The sequence below is a fragment of the Podarcis raffonei genome, chromosome 2 (assembly GCF_027172205.1).
Source record: "Podarcis raffonei isolate rPodRaf1 chromosome 2, rPodRaf1.pri, whole genome shotgun sequence".
NCBI lineage: Eukaryota > Metazoa > Chordata > Lepidosauria > Squamata > Lacertidae > Podarcis > Podarcis raffonei.
The window spans coordinates 104796372-104811921 of NC_070603.1; the positions used below are offsets into that span (position 1 = coordinate 104796372).

Consider the following 15550-nt stretch of genomic DNA (forward strand, 5'->3'; position numbering starts at 1 on the left):
ACACTGCAGATGAGAGTTCACAGTGCAGTGGCATGTGAAGAACATGATTTCCCCACCCCCAAAAAATAATAATCTGATTTTTAAAACAAAAAAATGCTGGTTGTTTAGACTTTCACCCCTTAACATGGGTGGCACCTGCAGGAGTGTAATGAAGGATTTTGCAGCTTTGGCAATATGAAAAATATTGAGCTCTAAGATGACTGAAAAAGAACCAATAACGTAACTGGAAACATCAGCTGCTGCTATAATTACAAAAATTCAGCAGATTGTCATGTCAATCAGCCATTACATCAGGTTGTTATGGCAACCGCTATGTTTCTCTGCCTTTATTAACATTCCAGACTCTTGCCTATTTAATTATGGAAATCATTTCTTATCATTTGAATCTCTTTCCACTAACTTAGAAGTACAAGAGAGTTCTATTGCAGCTAGGAAGATAAAACTTTTTTTTTTTTTTTGCAAAATTATGTCTCCCTGAGAAAATTGCAGTTTGCATGCTAAATATAACCAAAGATATAACCCTACCTTCCTGTATCTCTTGGTTATTTTTTCACCTTAGATTTGACAAGTATCATTAGTTATATTACAATGCTATGATTTTAGGGTTAAGCCAGTTAAAGTTGACATACTGAATCTTAAATCATGGCCATCATCTGGTCTCTGTTTTTGGAGTTCTTCACAAATACCGAGATATTCTCTTTGCCAGTTATAATCCAGAAAGATAAGACCAGTTACTAATTAGGAAAAGGACTGAATTATAATGATGTTTCTTCTTATAGATATTTGTCACTTTGTGCTCTTTCCCATTTAAGTTTTACTTTGGTTTACTTTATTTCCTACATAAAAATAAACTGGAATGGGTATGCATTGTGGATTTTCCCTTGGACACAAATCATCCATTTTCTATGCTTAAATCAATGGCAAAATCCACATTATTGTACACGTGAACAACAACTCTGTCCTGTGTCAAACAAAGGTAATGAGAATAATGTGCAATCTATGTTCAGGGGCCAATACAGAAAGTTATCTGAACTCTGCTTTGAAGTTCAGCTTCATTATTTGCTTCTCCTTCTTTTAGGTAAGCAGTTGGATCTGTAAAGGTAAAGGGACCCCTGACCATTAGGTCCAGTCGTGGCCGACTCTGGGGTTGCGGCACTCATCTCGCTTTATTGGCCGAGGGAGCCGGCATACAGCTGCCGGGTCATGTGGCCAGCAAGACTAAGCCGCTTCTGGCGAACCAGAGCAGCGCACGGAAACGCCGTTTACCTTCCCGCCAGAGCGGTACCTATTTATCTACTTGCACTTTGACGTGCTTTCGAACTGCTAGGTTGGCAGGAGCTGGGACCGAGCAACGGGAGCTCACCCCGTCGCAGGGATTCGAACCGCCGACCTTCTGATCGGCAAGTCCTAGGCTCTGTGGTTTAACTCACAGCGCCACCCGCGTCCTGTTGGATCTGTAGACTTACCTAAAAGAAGGAGAAAGTTTTCCATTCATTGAAAATGAACGGGGCAACCCAAGTAAACCAAACGTATCATCTGTGCAATGACATACACAAGAAAAATGCTAGATCAGGGGAAAGGCTATTTGAAGATGCAGAAAATGAATTTCCTTTGGACGTAAGGGAATTTGCCCTGTTTACCACCATCCGCCTTTGACCAAAGGAGAGAATTACAGGGAAACCAACAGCAATTTTTCTGTAGGCCAGAGCAAGTCAGATGGTACCTTGACCCATCTAAAAGCTTCTGTGTGTGGCTTGCTCACTGGCATGGGCAACTTGGAAATCTTACTGGCCGCAGAGTCCCTTTGCTTCCCTCCACCTCCCACCACCATCATCTTTGCTTTCCTCTGTCCAGATCTGCCCATTTTGCTGGGTGGGGGAGCAGGGTCAGTGTTAAGATTTGGCCCACGTTCTCATTGTACTCCTCAGGTTACAATTTCTAAATACTGTCGATTCCTTTAAAAACCTTATGGGATTTACATTACCATGACAGTGTGCAGCATTGCAGTCCTCACCCTATGAAGCTCTTCCCACTCTCCTCATTCACATTTAAATGAATAAGACTGTCTTCTCTTCACAAAGCATGTTAACTCTGGCTACTCAACATTAAAGATCTGGATACAAAGGACTAGGTCCCATCTGCTCCAAAGTGGGCTCTCAAGAATGATCTTTTAGAAATTACAACTGAGCAAGAGCAATCAGTTTTCTGTATCCAGAAATTATTGTCCAGATACCCATCTGCATCTTCTTTCAAGGAATGTGGCACTGCAATAGAAGAGCCATATCCTTGGGGAAATCAGTCTCTTCAGTGTACATATGCCGTGCTACAGTTAATCAGACATACTTTATTGAAGCTTTGGCATTGGTGCATGATTGAATAGGGTTTTTTAAAAAAAATCTACAAGGGAGACTTGCAGAAATAGAAATGTGTATTGGTGGGTAGTGTGAAGATACAAGGCAAATGTCAGCTAAAATGTGATATTGCAGAATATGATATTGATGTATATACAATCTGCCAAATTATATTAGTGTATGTTATAGTATTTCCCCATATGGTAAATAAAAGTGTGTGTATCTGTGGAAAAGAGAGGCCTTGTTGAAATCCCTACTAAGGGGAATGATGCAACTCTCCATGAGGAATGTATCTAAGCATTGTGTGTAGGTATGTGAAGGTTGTTGGGGAAGGAGAGAATGCAGAAAAAAGCAAAGGTTTACAAAGCCTGAGGTACAAAAATGGAGATTTAAAGCAGGGTGGTTGTTGTTGTTTTTAAAAAATAATTACTTTGCCTCCCTAAAAGCCACCTGAAACAGAAAAGTTAGGAATATGGCAGACTTTCAGATGTCAGCAGTGTGTATACTCTTGTGAATGAGAAAAATAGTAAGAAATTGTGAAACAGGCCGTATTTGGGTATCATTCATATTTGTTGTCTTTCTGTATTCTAGGGTGATAACGACAGTGAATTTATGCAAGAGGCTCCGACCAGCCCCTCATTATCAGGGTCATCTGAACTTGCAGTTTTCAAAGAGATCCCACTCCAGATGACATGCAGAAGTCCAGAAAACAGCACAAACAAAGAATATGCAAAACACACCAGTGAGGAACTGTCGCCAACGGCAGAAGATTCAGTTGTGATGGCAGGAAAGGCAGATAACATCCAAAGAAACTTGTTGCCGACTTCCTGCTTGTCCCCAACAGGAAGCATGCCTGAGCCCAGGAAGGAGGCATCTTTTGTATCAAAGGGTACATCAACCAGTCCATTAAGAACTTCCATCAGCAGAAAATCCCTCAAAGAAATCCCACAGGAGAATTCAAATCCGATAGTCCAAATTCCTGTAAGTGTTTTGGAGCATGGAGAAAGTATTAAGGTTTTCTATCTATATTGTTTGAATAAGAGGGCATTGCAGGTTCTGCGTATCCCTGCATGTCCACTTTGCACCTAGTGATGCGAACTTGGTTTCATCTATTTGAACTCTTTGGCCCAGTACGGGGCAGTGACCAATAACAGAGCATGATAAATCTGTAAAGCAAAGATAAATTAATAACAAATCAAGGTCACAAAGGAACGGTCTAGATTCATGGCAGGTAGGGCTATCAGTAGCAACTGGATAACAGCACAGTCCTAAAAATGTCTTCTTATTGGACTTACTCCCATGTAAGTGGGGTTAGGATTCCCACCTAAGATCAAGAATGAACAGCATAAGCCATAGACAGCATGTGGCCTGTGAAGCAATTTAATGTATATCCAGATGCGGGTTTAAGTTGCTTGCCCATAGGCTGCCGAATCAAATTCAAAAAATGTTACAGCAAATATATTGAAGATAGAAAATACAGAGACAAAGTTTCTCTGAAACTATTGTGCTTTTAAAAATCTCTCATGATTTGTCAATCCACATGTCAAGATTTGTCAAGGACTGACTTAAGTTTAGAACATTTGGAGGTAATTTTTTAAAAAATCTTTTGAATGAGTGCAATCTGTCCAATTGTAGTTTGACATTTGTTACAAAGATGACAGTGAGAGAAGAATGTGGGTAGAAGAACTAATGAATACCAATGGGCCAATAATAAATATAGTTTGTTAATCAAGACGGGGGGTGTAAACGCCTGGGAAAAGCTCACTGGAACAGCTGAAGAAACAAACAAAATTGTTTAGTTTCAAGAAAGTTATGAAAGTATCTCAGATTTTTGCTTTATCTCTTAGCTGGAGTCTTCCGGAGTCAGAATCAATCCAAATAAATATCCCTAAGATCTTGGGGACTCTTCTGTGCCATTGCAGCTTTTGGAACTGTGATGATTGAAAAGGGGATGTTGAGTGGGTGGTTATATGCCCTGCTGTCCTTGGTGAGCAGGAAGGAAAAGCCATTCACCATCTGATTGAATGCCATCTGATTCTTGGCTGGGAATAAATTTCTCTTCAGCTCATGGATTAGTGGCAGGCCCAGAATGGATTTTTTGGCACTTGACTTGTATGAGCCACTTGGGACTATCTGCTCTGAAAGGACCATCATGTAACACATTTTGCAGTTGTGCTAAGGGGAATGTATTTTTGGTGAGCCTGTGAAGGTTGGATGCGATAGCCTACCTGGTCAATTGCACGTGCATTGAAAATATGCAGATTAACTCAGTGGCTCACTCATGTAGGTTCCCTCCATCCTCCATAGCCTTCACTAATGAAAATCATGACTGAACAGGTTTGTTCCTTTATAGTCTGGGCAGCAGACTCACTAGCATGATTCTTTTTTCCTTAATGTGAACTGGGGGCCAGTTTATGTCCCTGTCAATTCTGCAAGTCCCAGTCACACTAAGAAAAGAGAAGAGTGGACTGAACGCACCTTCATATGTTGTTGTTCTACAACTCCCACCATCCCTGACCATTGACCACTCTAGCCGGGGTAGATGGAAGTTGTGGTCCAATGTCATTTGGAGGAGGCACCGTGTTGGCTGCCTCTGTCCTAGTGAGCTTGCCATGGGCTGCTGCTCATATTGAGCATGTATGGAGGGCACTGCACTGGCCTGGATAGTCTGATGATCCAAATCAGTGCCAGCTCTTTTGTTCTTATTTTTAGTTGTACTCTTCTGATTAATTAGCCTTCCAGTTGCTACCATCGTGGGGGTTCCAGGGCGGGTGTAATAATATGACTCGAAATTTTCATTACAAACGGTGGTAGCTCAGACTTCCAAGCAGGGCAAGTTTATTGTAATCACTGGCAAACTTTTGAAGTCTGTGAATTACCAATGCAGGTTCAGTTTAGACGACTGAAGTCCTGGAGAGGAAAATTGACAGATTTTCAATAGCAATCTGCAGGCGAACTCGTGAGATCATTAGTCTCTACACTTCATAGTGTCGCTGCAGCCATCCAGAAAAATAATAAATGACATGATTGAAGGCTAACAGTAAGGTAGTGTCATATACCAAATCCCCAGGCTATTTTGGGGACTATACTCATGCCCATCAAATTGATTCTTCTCCCTCATGTGGTTTTACTCCCTTCCCCACTGTGTACTCTCGTTACAGCAACAGTTATGCAAGAACAAATTAGTCCACTGCAAATAAGGTGACAATACTTTGTACCTTTTTTAACAGTTAAGATTTCCTCACTCAATTTATGTGCTAAATAGTCTGCTATGAATAGAGAGTTTTAAAATGGAATGTGTGTTGTGTTAGAGGTGGCCGCTCTTAAACTGTCAGATTCTTCTGACATTTTTTGGACAGTTAAATGTCTTGCTGTGCAGCATATACAATTTTATTGTAATGTCTCTTGACTCTTCAGATTCATTTCTAGTGGACTGTATTTGTTTAATGCATGCAAGCCCAGTCACTAACTGTACTAATTGTAGACACAGACTCTGTTCTGTGACTTCTGCCACTGCTTCCCTCTTGACCAGGGATGTGGCCCTCCAGAGGTGATTGGACTCCCATCAGTCAACATAAATTTTATGAAATAAATTCATGAAAATAAAAAGACAGGATTCAAAATTGAAAGTGCTACTTGGCACGCTAACCAATTTGCAGAACATACCAATAATCATAATATTTCCTAAAGTGGTTGTGTTGCCTGAACCGTGGCTCTGGGCTGGAATTGATGTAGACAAACTGAATAGCGGAGACACGAACAATACTAAGTCTGCATAGTGCAACGGTAGGCTTGGCACTGAGATGGGGCTTATCATACCATCCCTGCTTTACAAAGTGCTTCATAACTCAGGGCTCAGGATCACACTGCCAGGGGTCTGTGGTCTGCCTAGTTTGGTCAGAAAAGGAGACTGGTGGGTGAAACAACAATGAGTGAAACAACAATGGACCTATGTTCACCTCACCCTAACTCTTGTAGTCCAGAGTGTAGAAAGCAATGAGAAGCAGCAGACCTGGGAGGTCCGCCCAATAGATCTGTCCCCTGGTGGCCTGGTAGTAATGCGAAAAAAAGGAAGCCTTTACCCAAAAGCATGTTCATTTGAGACAGTCCTAGGAGATGACAGTGGACTGGATCGAAGCAGACAGAAAGAAGCCAGGTTTAAAGGGACAGCGGCTTCTTTTGTCAGGGATGGAGTGTAGCTGACTTCAAGAGCCAACAGTGAGACAAGTTCTTAATTTATAAAAGTTTCTCACCTTGAGGAGATACTTCATTTACTACAGGTGACCACCAGGCAAGCTGCAGTTTACAAGCTTGTGATAACTCCTCTTCCATTCCCTCCTTTCTCAGACCAAGGCAAAAGCATGGTGCAGATACAGCCTAATGTGTAGGGTTTCATGTCAAAGGAATTTTTGCAGTGGAAACTTGGTGTGAAGAAGTCTGCTAATCCCCACATGTATATGACTAGTGAAAAAATGCTCAAACAACTCTTAATGAAATTGATTTGCTAACTACTTAGTAAACTTTAAGGACCTGCATGCTTGCAATGTTTTATTCATGTTTTAATAGAGTTCTCTATTATTAAGTTCAAATATTTTTTAATTAAGAAAGAAGTGCAGCCCTCTGGGTAATATTGCAACCAAGTAGATAGCTGGTAATTAAACTTTTCCGCACGTATAACTAAATTTAAACAATTCTGGATAAATCATTTGAACCTAAGAGAATGCAAATGTCATTATGTGCATCTCTAAACTGGAAAAAATGGCTTTTTTATAACAGGTTTTGTCAATCCGTTGAATGCTTTAAAAGCTTAATAAAAATGCTTCTTATCGTATGGAGAGGATATACAGAAAGACAAGATAAGCTTTTAATTGCCAGCCGAAGTGTTGCATTTAGAAGAATCTTGGGAGCCGTGTGAAATTACTTTTTGCATGAAAAACCCCTTTGAGAATAAAAAGGAACTTCAGTTTGAAATCCGTTTTAGGAAATCCCCATTTAAATATCACCAAACATAAAGGGGCTGTAGAGCACCAGGGCTGTATTTCAGACCAAGGAGAGCATTTTCAGGGATCAAGTTGGTAGGTCACATTCTCAGGATTGTGACCTAACAAAGCATTTCTACTTTCCTTTAAACTTGCAGCATTACAAAGTATTCCTAGGAGGTAGCCCTTAAGAGGTAATCTCAGATGTCAGATTACAACCCTGTGCCTGAGAGGAATCTAAATAAAGGTCAACATTACTCATCTTCCTCTTGTGCAGCTGGTCTTTTGATTACAGCATGCTTTCTAGCTGTCCTGTTCACCGTTGCCCACGTAACTTATACATGCAGATACTGTACATTTTACCAAGAAAAAAGGGGGGGGATTTATTTTTTTATTTTGCCAAGAATAATAATGTTCACAGCAAATATTTTGAGAAAATGTATGGTGAGATCTTGTCCAATGCAAAGCACAAAATCTTGGAAGTTTGGTTTTCTCGCTTCCCAATAGTTTTTATTGTTTAAAGGAGGCACCGCTCAGACTGGGTCTTGCACTGCCTCCAGTCATTTGCAGCTGGTGACTGTGGAGCTTCCAAGTCTCCGTGATTCCTGGCTGCAGGTGACAGCCAGGTGACCTCCGGCCAGATCCAGTTCCCTACGCAAATTTATAATTACATAGTTGCACCACTGGCAGTCGTGGGGAGCTATTGCATTAAGAGTCTGTGTGCACCTGGTCTTTGCTTGTAGCATACTGAGCTCCAGGTTGTATATGTTGATTTGGCGGTGGAGAGGGGGATAAAGAGGCAGGTTGTCTTATCTTGTTTTGAAGCATGGAATTAGACTAGTTGGGGTGTCTTTCGACTCCATAGCTTCTATTAAACATGATAGATCTCCTCTCCTCTCTGTATAGGGTTGGTTTTTCTGATGACTCAGAAGCTGCTGAGGTGGGGTAGCCTCCCACTCCCCAATGGGAAGGGACCCTGTACACTGTTTTTAGCCTAGCTAGCATCACTACCCTAACAAATTTACACAGAAAGGAGCACTGAGCCCATGATAAGAGCAGTCAGCTGTCAGACACTCCCCTCCCCAACACACCTTTGCAGAGGAGGAGGTTACAACAACTGGAGGGTCTCCAGCTCCTTTATGGTATGGCTACCAAGAGTCTGGCCTCAAATGCAGAACGGTTGATGCAAGGCTACTTGCTTGCTGTGTTGATCAAAACTACATTTTCAGTAAATCTGGTTTATTCCCAGGTGTCAAGGAAAGGGCAGTAGCTTGCTTCATTAAAGTCTAGACCTTACAGAACATAAATATTCCATGGGGAAAACTGCTAATCCTTGTACAAAATACAGAAAGGGCCTTAAGACATGCAATTAACCAAAAAGCAAAAGGACCTGCAAAATAATACGCCACTGTCTTAAAACTTTTTTGTATACAAATCAATGCTGCAATCATTTCTTGGCCACTTCAAATCATAGAAGAATGAACCCTGGCCAGCGTGCAACAGGCATATATTTTCCCCTCTCTCAGGCATATATTTCCCCCTCTCTCAAAGTACAATGTTCACACCACTCTTTAAATTTCAATATTGTGATTAAAAGTCTTGAGTGCACATTGCTATTTGTGATCAAAAAGGCTCACAGTGTGTGCTAACGTTTGGACTGTTAAAGAACAGAGAACAACATGAGGAATTTCTAAGTTCCTCCCTGTCCCTCAGTTCTTTCAGCCTACTCTTTTTTGCAGTATAAAGGAACACTAATTATTGGTTCTATGTGAATATATACATAGAGAGGAAAGTTGTGGTCCAAGCTGGGGGTTCATTTTGAAAGAATGTTCATGATTGACTCTCAGGTTGGGTAAATGGACCAGGCTTATTTGAATTGTCAAATGCAAAAGGCTTAAGTACACACCCACTAAAAAAAGGTTTCAAAATGAATTGTGTGGTTTTTTCAAGCATGCCCAAGGGAGGCTTGGAGACTTTGTCTTTCTGAATGTGTAGAAGGTAGCTAGAATGTAATAGGTATTACTGAAATCCAAGTAATAAATTAACATTATGAAAGAACTGGCACATGTTGTGTATAGTTGATTGAGTTGTTGTTGTTGTTCAAGCAGCTGAGGGGGCAGTAAGTTTATTTTAAAAGCCTTTTTCAAGATTGAGCTGCCAGTGAATAACAACTAGTTATCAACACTAATAAGCCATGATGTTCAGGGTAGATGTAATTTGGCCTAGAAGCATTCAACACTTTGGCATGATTTTCTATGTACCCTGGTGGGGGCTGAAGCTTCTGAAATGGGAATGAATTTCTGTTGCCATCATGAGCCATAAGTGCAGTCTAGGGTGTTAAAAGGCGAATTGCCTTTCTTTCTTTGAAAGAGTTTTTGCACCAATTTAAAAGCCATATTCCATTTGTTATTGTGAGTGCAATAGGGCAAAGGGAGCACTCAGATGTTCAGTGAAACCCCTGGGCCGATGATGATATATACCCTACCTTTTTCCATGATGGGAATCAAGACGGCTTACAGATAAAAATAAGAACTGCTGAAAAACATTTTTAAACCATCATTAAAAATCAATGAAACATTAATAGAATTAAAACTACATACATGCATAAAATAGATTAAAACCATACCAAAAATTACCATAAAAACAGCGTGGCACCAGCCCTTTCATTAAAAGCAATCAGTTCCCAAAAGCCTGTTGGAACAAGAAAATCTTCACCTGCCAGTGGAAGGACAAGGAGGGAGCCAGTTTAGTTTTTTTAGGGAGGGAGTTCCAAAGATTGGGAGCAGCCACCAAGAAGGTCCTCTCCAGCATCCCTACGAAGCATGCCTGTGAGGATGGAGGGACTGAGAGAAGGGCCTCCCCTGAAGATCTCAAAACTCAGGCAGGTTTTTATGACTATCTTTCAGATGGCTTGGACCTAAGCCATGTAGGGCTTTATAGGTGATAACAAGCACTTTGAATTGTGTCCAGAAACAGATGGGTAGCCAGTAGAGCTGTTGTACCAAGGGAGTAGTATTCTCCCTATTGCCATACCATCTGTATAAAATGCAGGTAGAAAGTCTTCCTTATCATTTGAAGCAAACAGGATAGCGCCTGCTTGCATAATTTCTGCGTGAACACCAGGCCCCTTCAGAGCTTGGGAGTAGATCTGTAGGTACCTGCAGTTCCCAGAAAGCTTTTGTGCAGAGTGGCTGCAGCTATATATACAGCTGTGCTTGTTGTTGTTGTTGTTTAGTTGTGTCCGACTCTTCGTGACCCTGTGGACCAGAGCACACTAGACACTCCTGTCTTCCACTGCCTCCCGCAGTTTGGTCCAACTCTACCCGACACGTAATGAAATTGAGATTCTGTAACTGGAGGAGAAACATTTCCGTGAATTTATCAGACTTAATTCTGTTTTGAGAACTTACTGTTTCACTGGCTCTCCTCAGGAAAAGGGGCACTAGAGAGGGCTTGTGTGAGGAAAAGACTATTGTGAAAGCTAGCAGCTTGCTTTCTCTGGTTGTCTAGGCAACACAGAAGGAAGTTGCCCTCTGTTGACAAGTGCATGCAACTTCACTGATTCTAAACCATCACATTTGCTTGGGAGTAAATCTCATTGGATTCAGTGGGATTTAATTCTGGGTAATTGCAGGGGTTTGACTACATGACCCATGGGGCCCCTTCCAACTCTATGATTCTGTGAATAACCGCTCTTGGTTCAGATCTTGGCCATCACCTTGGTGTTCCCCTTTTTCTTTTTTCTTTTTAAACAAATGAAAGAATTCCTCAGACTTAGTTGAGATTACACATGGGCTGAAGCAGATATTTTAATAAGTAAATGTTAATGTGTAGAACATTTACAGTTTCACTCAGCATGTGCATATTGCTTTTCATTTCTTCAGCTCAGGATTTGGTTCTAAATAAACCTACTTGGGGAGGAGTGTTGTGGGAGCTCACAGTAGAATCTTAGTCATGTAATAAACAACTCGCCCACTACTGACTTGTGTTGGTGACAAACTTTGATTTAACTTTGCCTCCATGCCAGGAGTTAATAGTGCAATCCTTCAGAATTTACTTAGAAATAAGCCCTATTGAGTTTGGTGGTTATTTCAGGTAAACAAGTGTAGAGTTTTAGCCCAAACTTGGAGTCTTGCAACATCAAAGCATGTTCTGTCTTGAAGCCATAGTCCTCTCAATTCTTCCCCCCCCCCAATAGAAATAAATATGAGAATAAATAAATAAATAAACTTAGGTGAATCCACCTTCCAACTGATGATCTGGTTTATTTTAATTCATTGGATTATAGTAATTAACGAACCTTGCAGTGTTTGCAATCTATCCTAGTTCAATTAGTTTTCTCATCTCTTATACTCATTTATACAGTATTAATCAAACATTCCTGGCAGCTTTATACACCATGCAAGTCTCAAAACTACTAGAATATAAGCTGTCCCACATAGCTGTATTTTTATTCAATGTCCTTTCTGTTAAGTTGTCGATGCAGTTATTATCCATAGCAGAAGCTGGTGTGTATATTAATGAACGCTTTTCCCTGCTGTAAATATTACATGACCTCCTTCCCTTGCAAGAAATATTGGATCTTTTCAACTGCTGTAGAAAAGTGTCCATGTCTTCTCCATAGTGACAGAGGCGTAGGAAGGTCAGGTGGTACCTGGTGCGAAAAATTTCTTGTTACCCTGCCATTGATTTATTGATTTATTTATTGCCTGCAAAAATGGTTTTATGTTATTTCATATTTTCTTACAAAGGAATTAACAACAACAACAACAACAACAACAACAACAACAACAGCAACAAACTTTTATTTATATCCTGCCCTCCCCGGCCAAAATCGGGCTCAAGGCGGCTAACATCAGATACATAACATTGGTCTAAAATCAAACAATAATTAAATTACCCCCTAAAAACATGTCAAAATCAAATTAAAATCTAATTAGATGGCTTTCCACAGGTTAGGGTTGGGAACAGTAAGTGCTCCACTGAATTGAAATTTCAGCCTTCATGGGCCAAAACAAACAAGATGAATTTTAACAGGGAGAAATGTAAAGTATTGCACTTGGGCAAAAAAAAAATGAGAGGCACAAATACAAGATGGGTGACACCTGGCTTGAGAGCACTACATGAGAAAAGGATCTAGGAGTCTTGGTTGACCACAAACTTGACATGAGCCAACAGTGTGACGCGGCAGCTAAAAAAGCCAATGCAATTCTGGGCTGCATCAATAGGAGTATAGCATCTAGATCAAGGGAAGTAATAGTGCCACTGTATTCTGCTCTGGTCAGACCTCACCTGGAGTACTGTGTCCAGTTCTGGGCACCACAGTTCAAGAAGGACACTGACAAACTGGAACGTGTCCAGAGGAGGGCAACCAAAATGGTCAAAGGACTGGAAACGATGCCTTATGAGGAACGGCTAAGGGAGCTGGGCATGTTTAGCCTGGAGAAGAGGAGGTTAAGGGGTGATATGATAGCCATGTTCAAATATATAAAAGGATGTCACATAGAGGAGGGAGAAAGGTTGTTTTCTGCTGCTCCAGAGAAGCGGACATGGAGCAATGGATCCAAACTACAAGAAAGAAGATTCCACCTAAACATTAGGAAGAACTTCCTGACAGTAAGAGCTGTTCGACAGTGGAATTTGCTGCCAAGGAGTGTGGTGGAGTCTCCTTCTTTGGAGGTCTTTAAGCAGAGGCTTGACAACCATATGTCAGGAGTGCTCTGATGGTGTTTCCTGCTTGGCAGGGGGTTGGACTCAATGGCCCTTGTGGTTTCTTCCAACTCTATGATTCTATGATTCTATGACATAGGAAAACAGCCACGTAAACAGCTATTTTCGTGGAGGAGGGTCAAGATATTAACTGATATGCATGAAATTTCATATATAGCTATATAATCCCTAGCATAGTAAGATAAGACCTTTGGAGCAGGCGTTTTCCAAAAGAATTTTTTTTTTATGAACTGCCCTAGTAGGGCAGTAATTGTTTCTTGATAATTTGTCAAACCCCCCCCCCTTCCTACGCCCCTGCATATTGATTCCTTCCAGTACCACCCTCACGTTTCATTTCAATACAATTCATAGGAGTATGACTGGAGGAACTACCAGCCGAGCAACATGAGTGCTTCTGAACTGCAGATGTTGGCTAGTATGAAAAGGCAACAGAACGAAGAGCTGGAAGATAACGGACCTTCGCATGGGTTGAGTGCATCTCAGATAGACAACTGTAATATCAGCATCAGTGCAAGCAGTGATGACACAACCACCTGGAACTCATGTCTCCCAGCGGTAAGCTTGAGCATGCCTTCTGTATGTTCTCCTGGTATGTTCTCCTAGTTCTTCTGGGCTCATTTAAAGGTTTGTGTTGGCTTGAGAAGGTTCCTTAATTCTATAGATCCTGGAAGTATATAAACATTTTTTTCTATACCTTTATGTTCTTTTAGGGTTCTACCTTTAAGCGATGTCCACATAGATGCTCATGGCTCATGAGTGAACTCTGCAGCAATGCATTACTGATAAAACTTTCCAATAGTGGCAGTAAGGTTCTTAGGAGAGTTTCAAACATACTCAAGAGGCCTTCCATGGAGTAATAATGGGCAGGGTGCAGCTACAGCATCTGTGGCAGATGGCTCTGTTTAAATGCCTCCAGCAACAACAACAAAAACCCATCAACTCCTAAGGCAGTCAGTCACACTGCCGAACAGCTCTAACCATTAGGCTGTTTTCTCCTAAAGTTTGGCCAAAATCTGTCTTCCTGCAGTTGCCACCCAGAGCTTCTGTTTCTGCACTCTGATAACTCTATTCCATTGGCTGTCGTCACTGAAGATAGATGCTTCTGAAACAACTCAAAGCTACTGCTAGAATGACGTGGGACCTGTCTTTCTGAATATGAATGTATATTGAGATACATGCTGTCTATTCCTGAGCATGTTTACTCAGCATCCCTCTGTGTTCAATGGGTCTTACTCCTAAGTGTGTCTAAAGAACAGGTTGAACTATTAGACCATCAAGCCCAAATATAGCTTACCATGACTGGCGGAGGTTCTTAAGAGAGTGAGTCAAAAGGTCTTTCCCATCACCTGCTAGCTTGATCCTCTTAACTGGAGGTTTAAAGTATTGAACCTGACATATTCTGCATACAATGCATGTGCTGTTATCGCTGAGCTTTGTTTTCGCTCCAAAAGGATTTCAGTATTACTCTATATCATTCCTCAAAAGCAAGCGATCGGAGTAGAAATCCTTTATTTTTGCAAAGTGGGCGGAGAACCATAAGCTACCTTTTAAGCTGAAATAATTTTTTCAGGCTAGAAAGATAAGGTTTGAATATTTGTCTTTTCCTTGAGGGAGGGGACAATTACAACATTTATGTTGACTTGAAAATGTCCTAATGTTCAGTATAATACATACTTTAAAAATACTATATTACAGAGGGAAGAATGGCACTCATTTTTTATATCCAAAAATCCATGGTATTTCAAAAGTGCTCTGCTGCCCATTGTAGTTACCATTCCATTCCTTTATGGAAGTTATAGCCAGAATGCAGAATCTACTCAGCTCTCCAGAGGCAATTAAGAATATGTCCGCTCCAGCACCTCAGCAAATTTTTGGATTATTTGTTCTGTATGAAGCTTGAACAATCACAGTCTATTGTAATAAGATGCTCTCCTTCCTTTGGAAGGAAGTAAAGCAGTTTTGTTACAAAATAGCCATTTGCTGCTTTTCCCTTAAGCACCCCCCATGCCATTCACCAGACATCACATCCATCTCCACCATCTTTGTTAGTTCCATGATGTGATCCTGAACATGCTGCATATAAGATTAGTCTCACAGCAACAACAGAAACTTAGGTCTGTGTTAGATGGATAAAACAGCCTAGTCCAGGCATAGGCAAACTCGGATTATACATGCCCATTTTGTTGTTGTTTAGTCGTTTAGTCATGTCTGACTCTTTGTGACCCCATGGACCAGAGCACGCCAGGTACTCCTGTCTTCCACTGCCTCCCGCAGTTTGCTCAAACTCATGCTCAAACACTTTCCAACCATCTCATCCTCTGTCGTCCCCTTCTCCTTGTGCCCTCCATCTTTCCCAACATCAGGGTCTTTTTCAGGGAGTCTTCTCTTCTCATTAGGTGGCCAAAGTATTGGAGCCTCAGCTTCATGATCTGTTGTCCATGGAGTTTTCTTGGCAGGGATACTGGAGTGGCTTGCCGGTTTCTGCTCCAG

At 41.2% G+C, this 15550-nt stretch overlaps 1 protein-coding gene across 5 annotated transcripts in view; it reads left to right on the plus strand.

The window, feature by feature from the left end:
- CFAP20DC (CFAP20 domain containing) overlaps nt 1–15550 on the plus strand; it is a 143419-nt gene that overhangs the window by 83462 nt on the left and 44407 nt on the right. For all 5 annotated transcript variants that reach the window (XM_053378364.1, XM_053378363.1, XM_053378362.1 and 2 more), the window contains 2 exons: nt 2943–3332; nt 13412–13615. In XM_053378364.1, coding sequence (XP_053234339.1) covers nt 2943–3332; nt 13412–13615 — 594 coding nt within the window. The remainder of the gene's footprint in view (nt 1–2942; nt 3333–13411; nt 13616–15550) is intronic.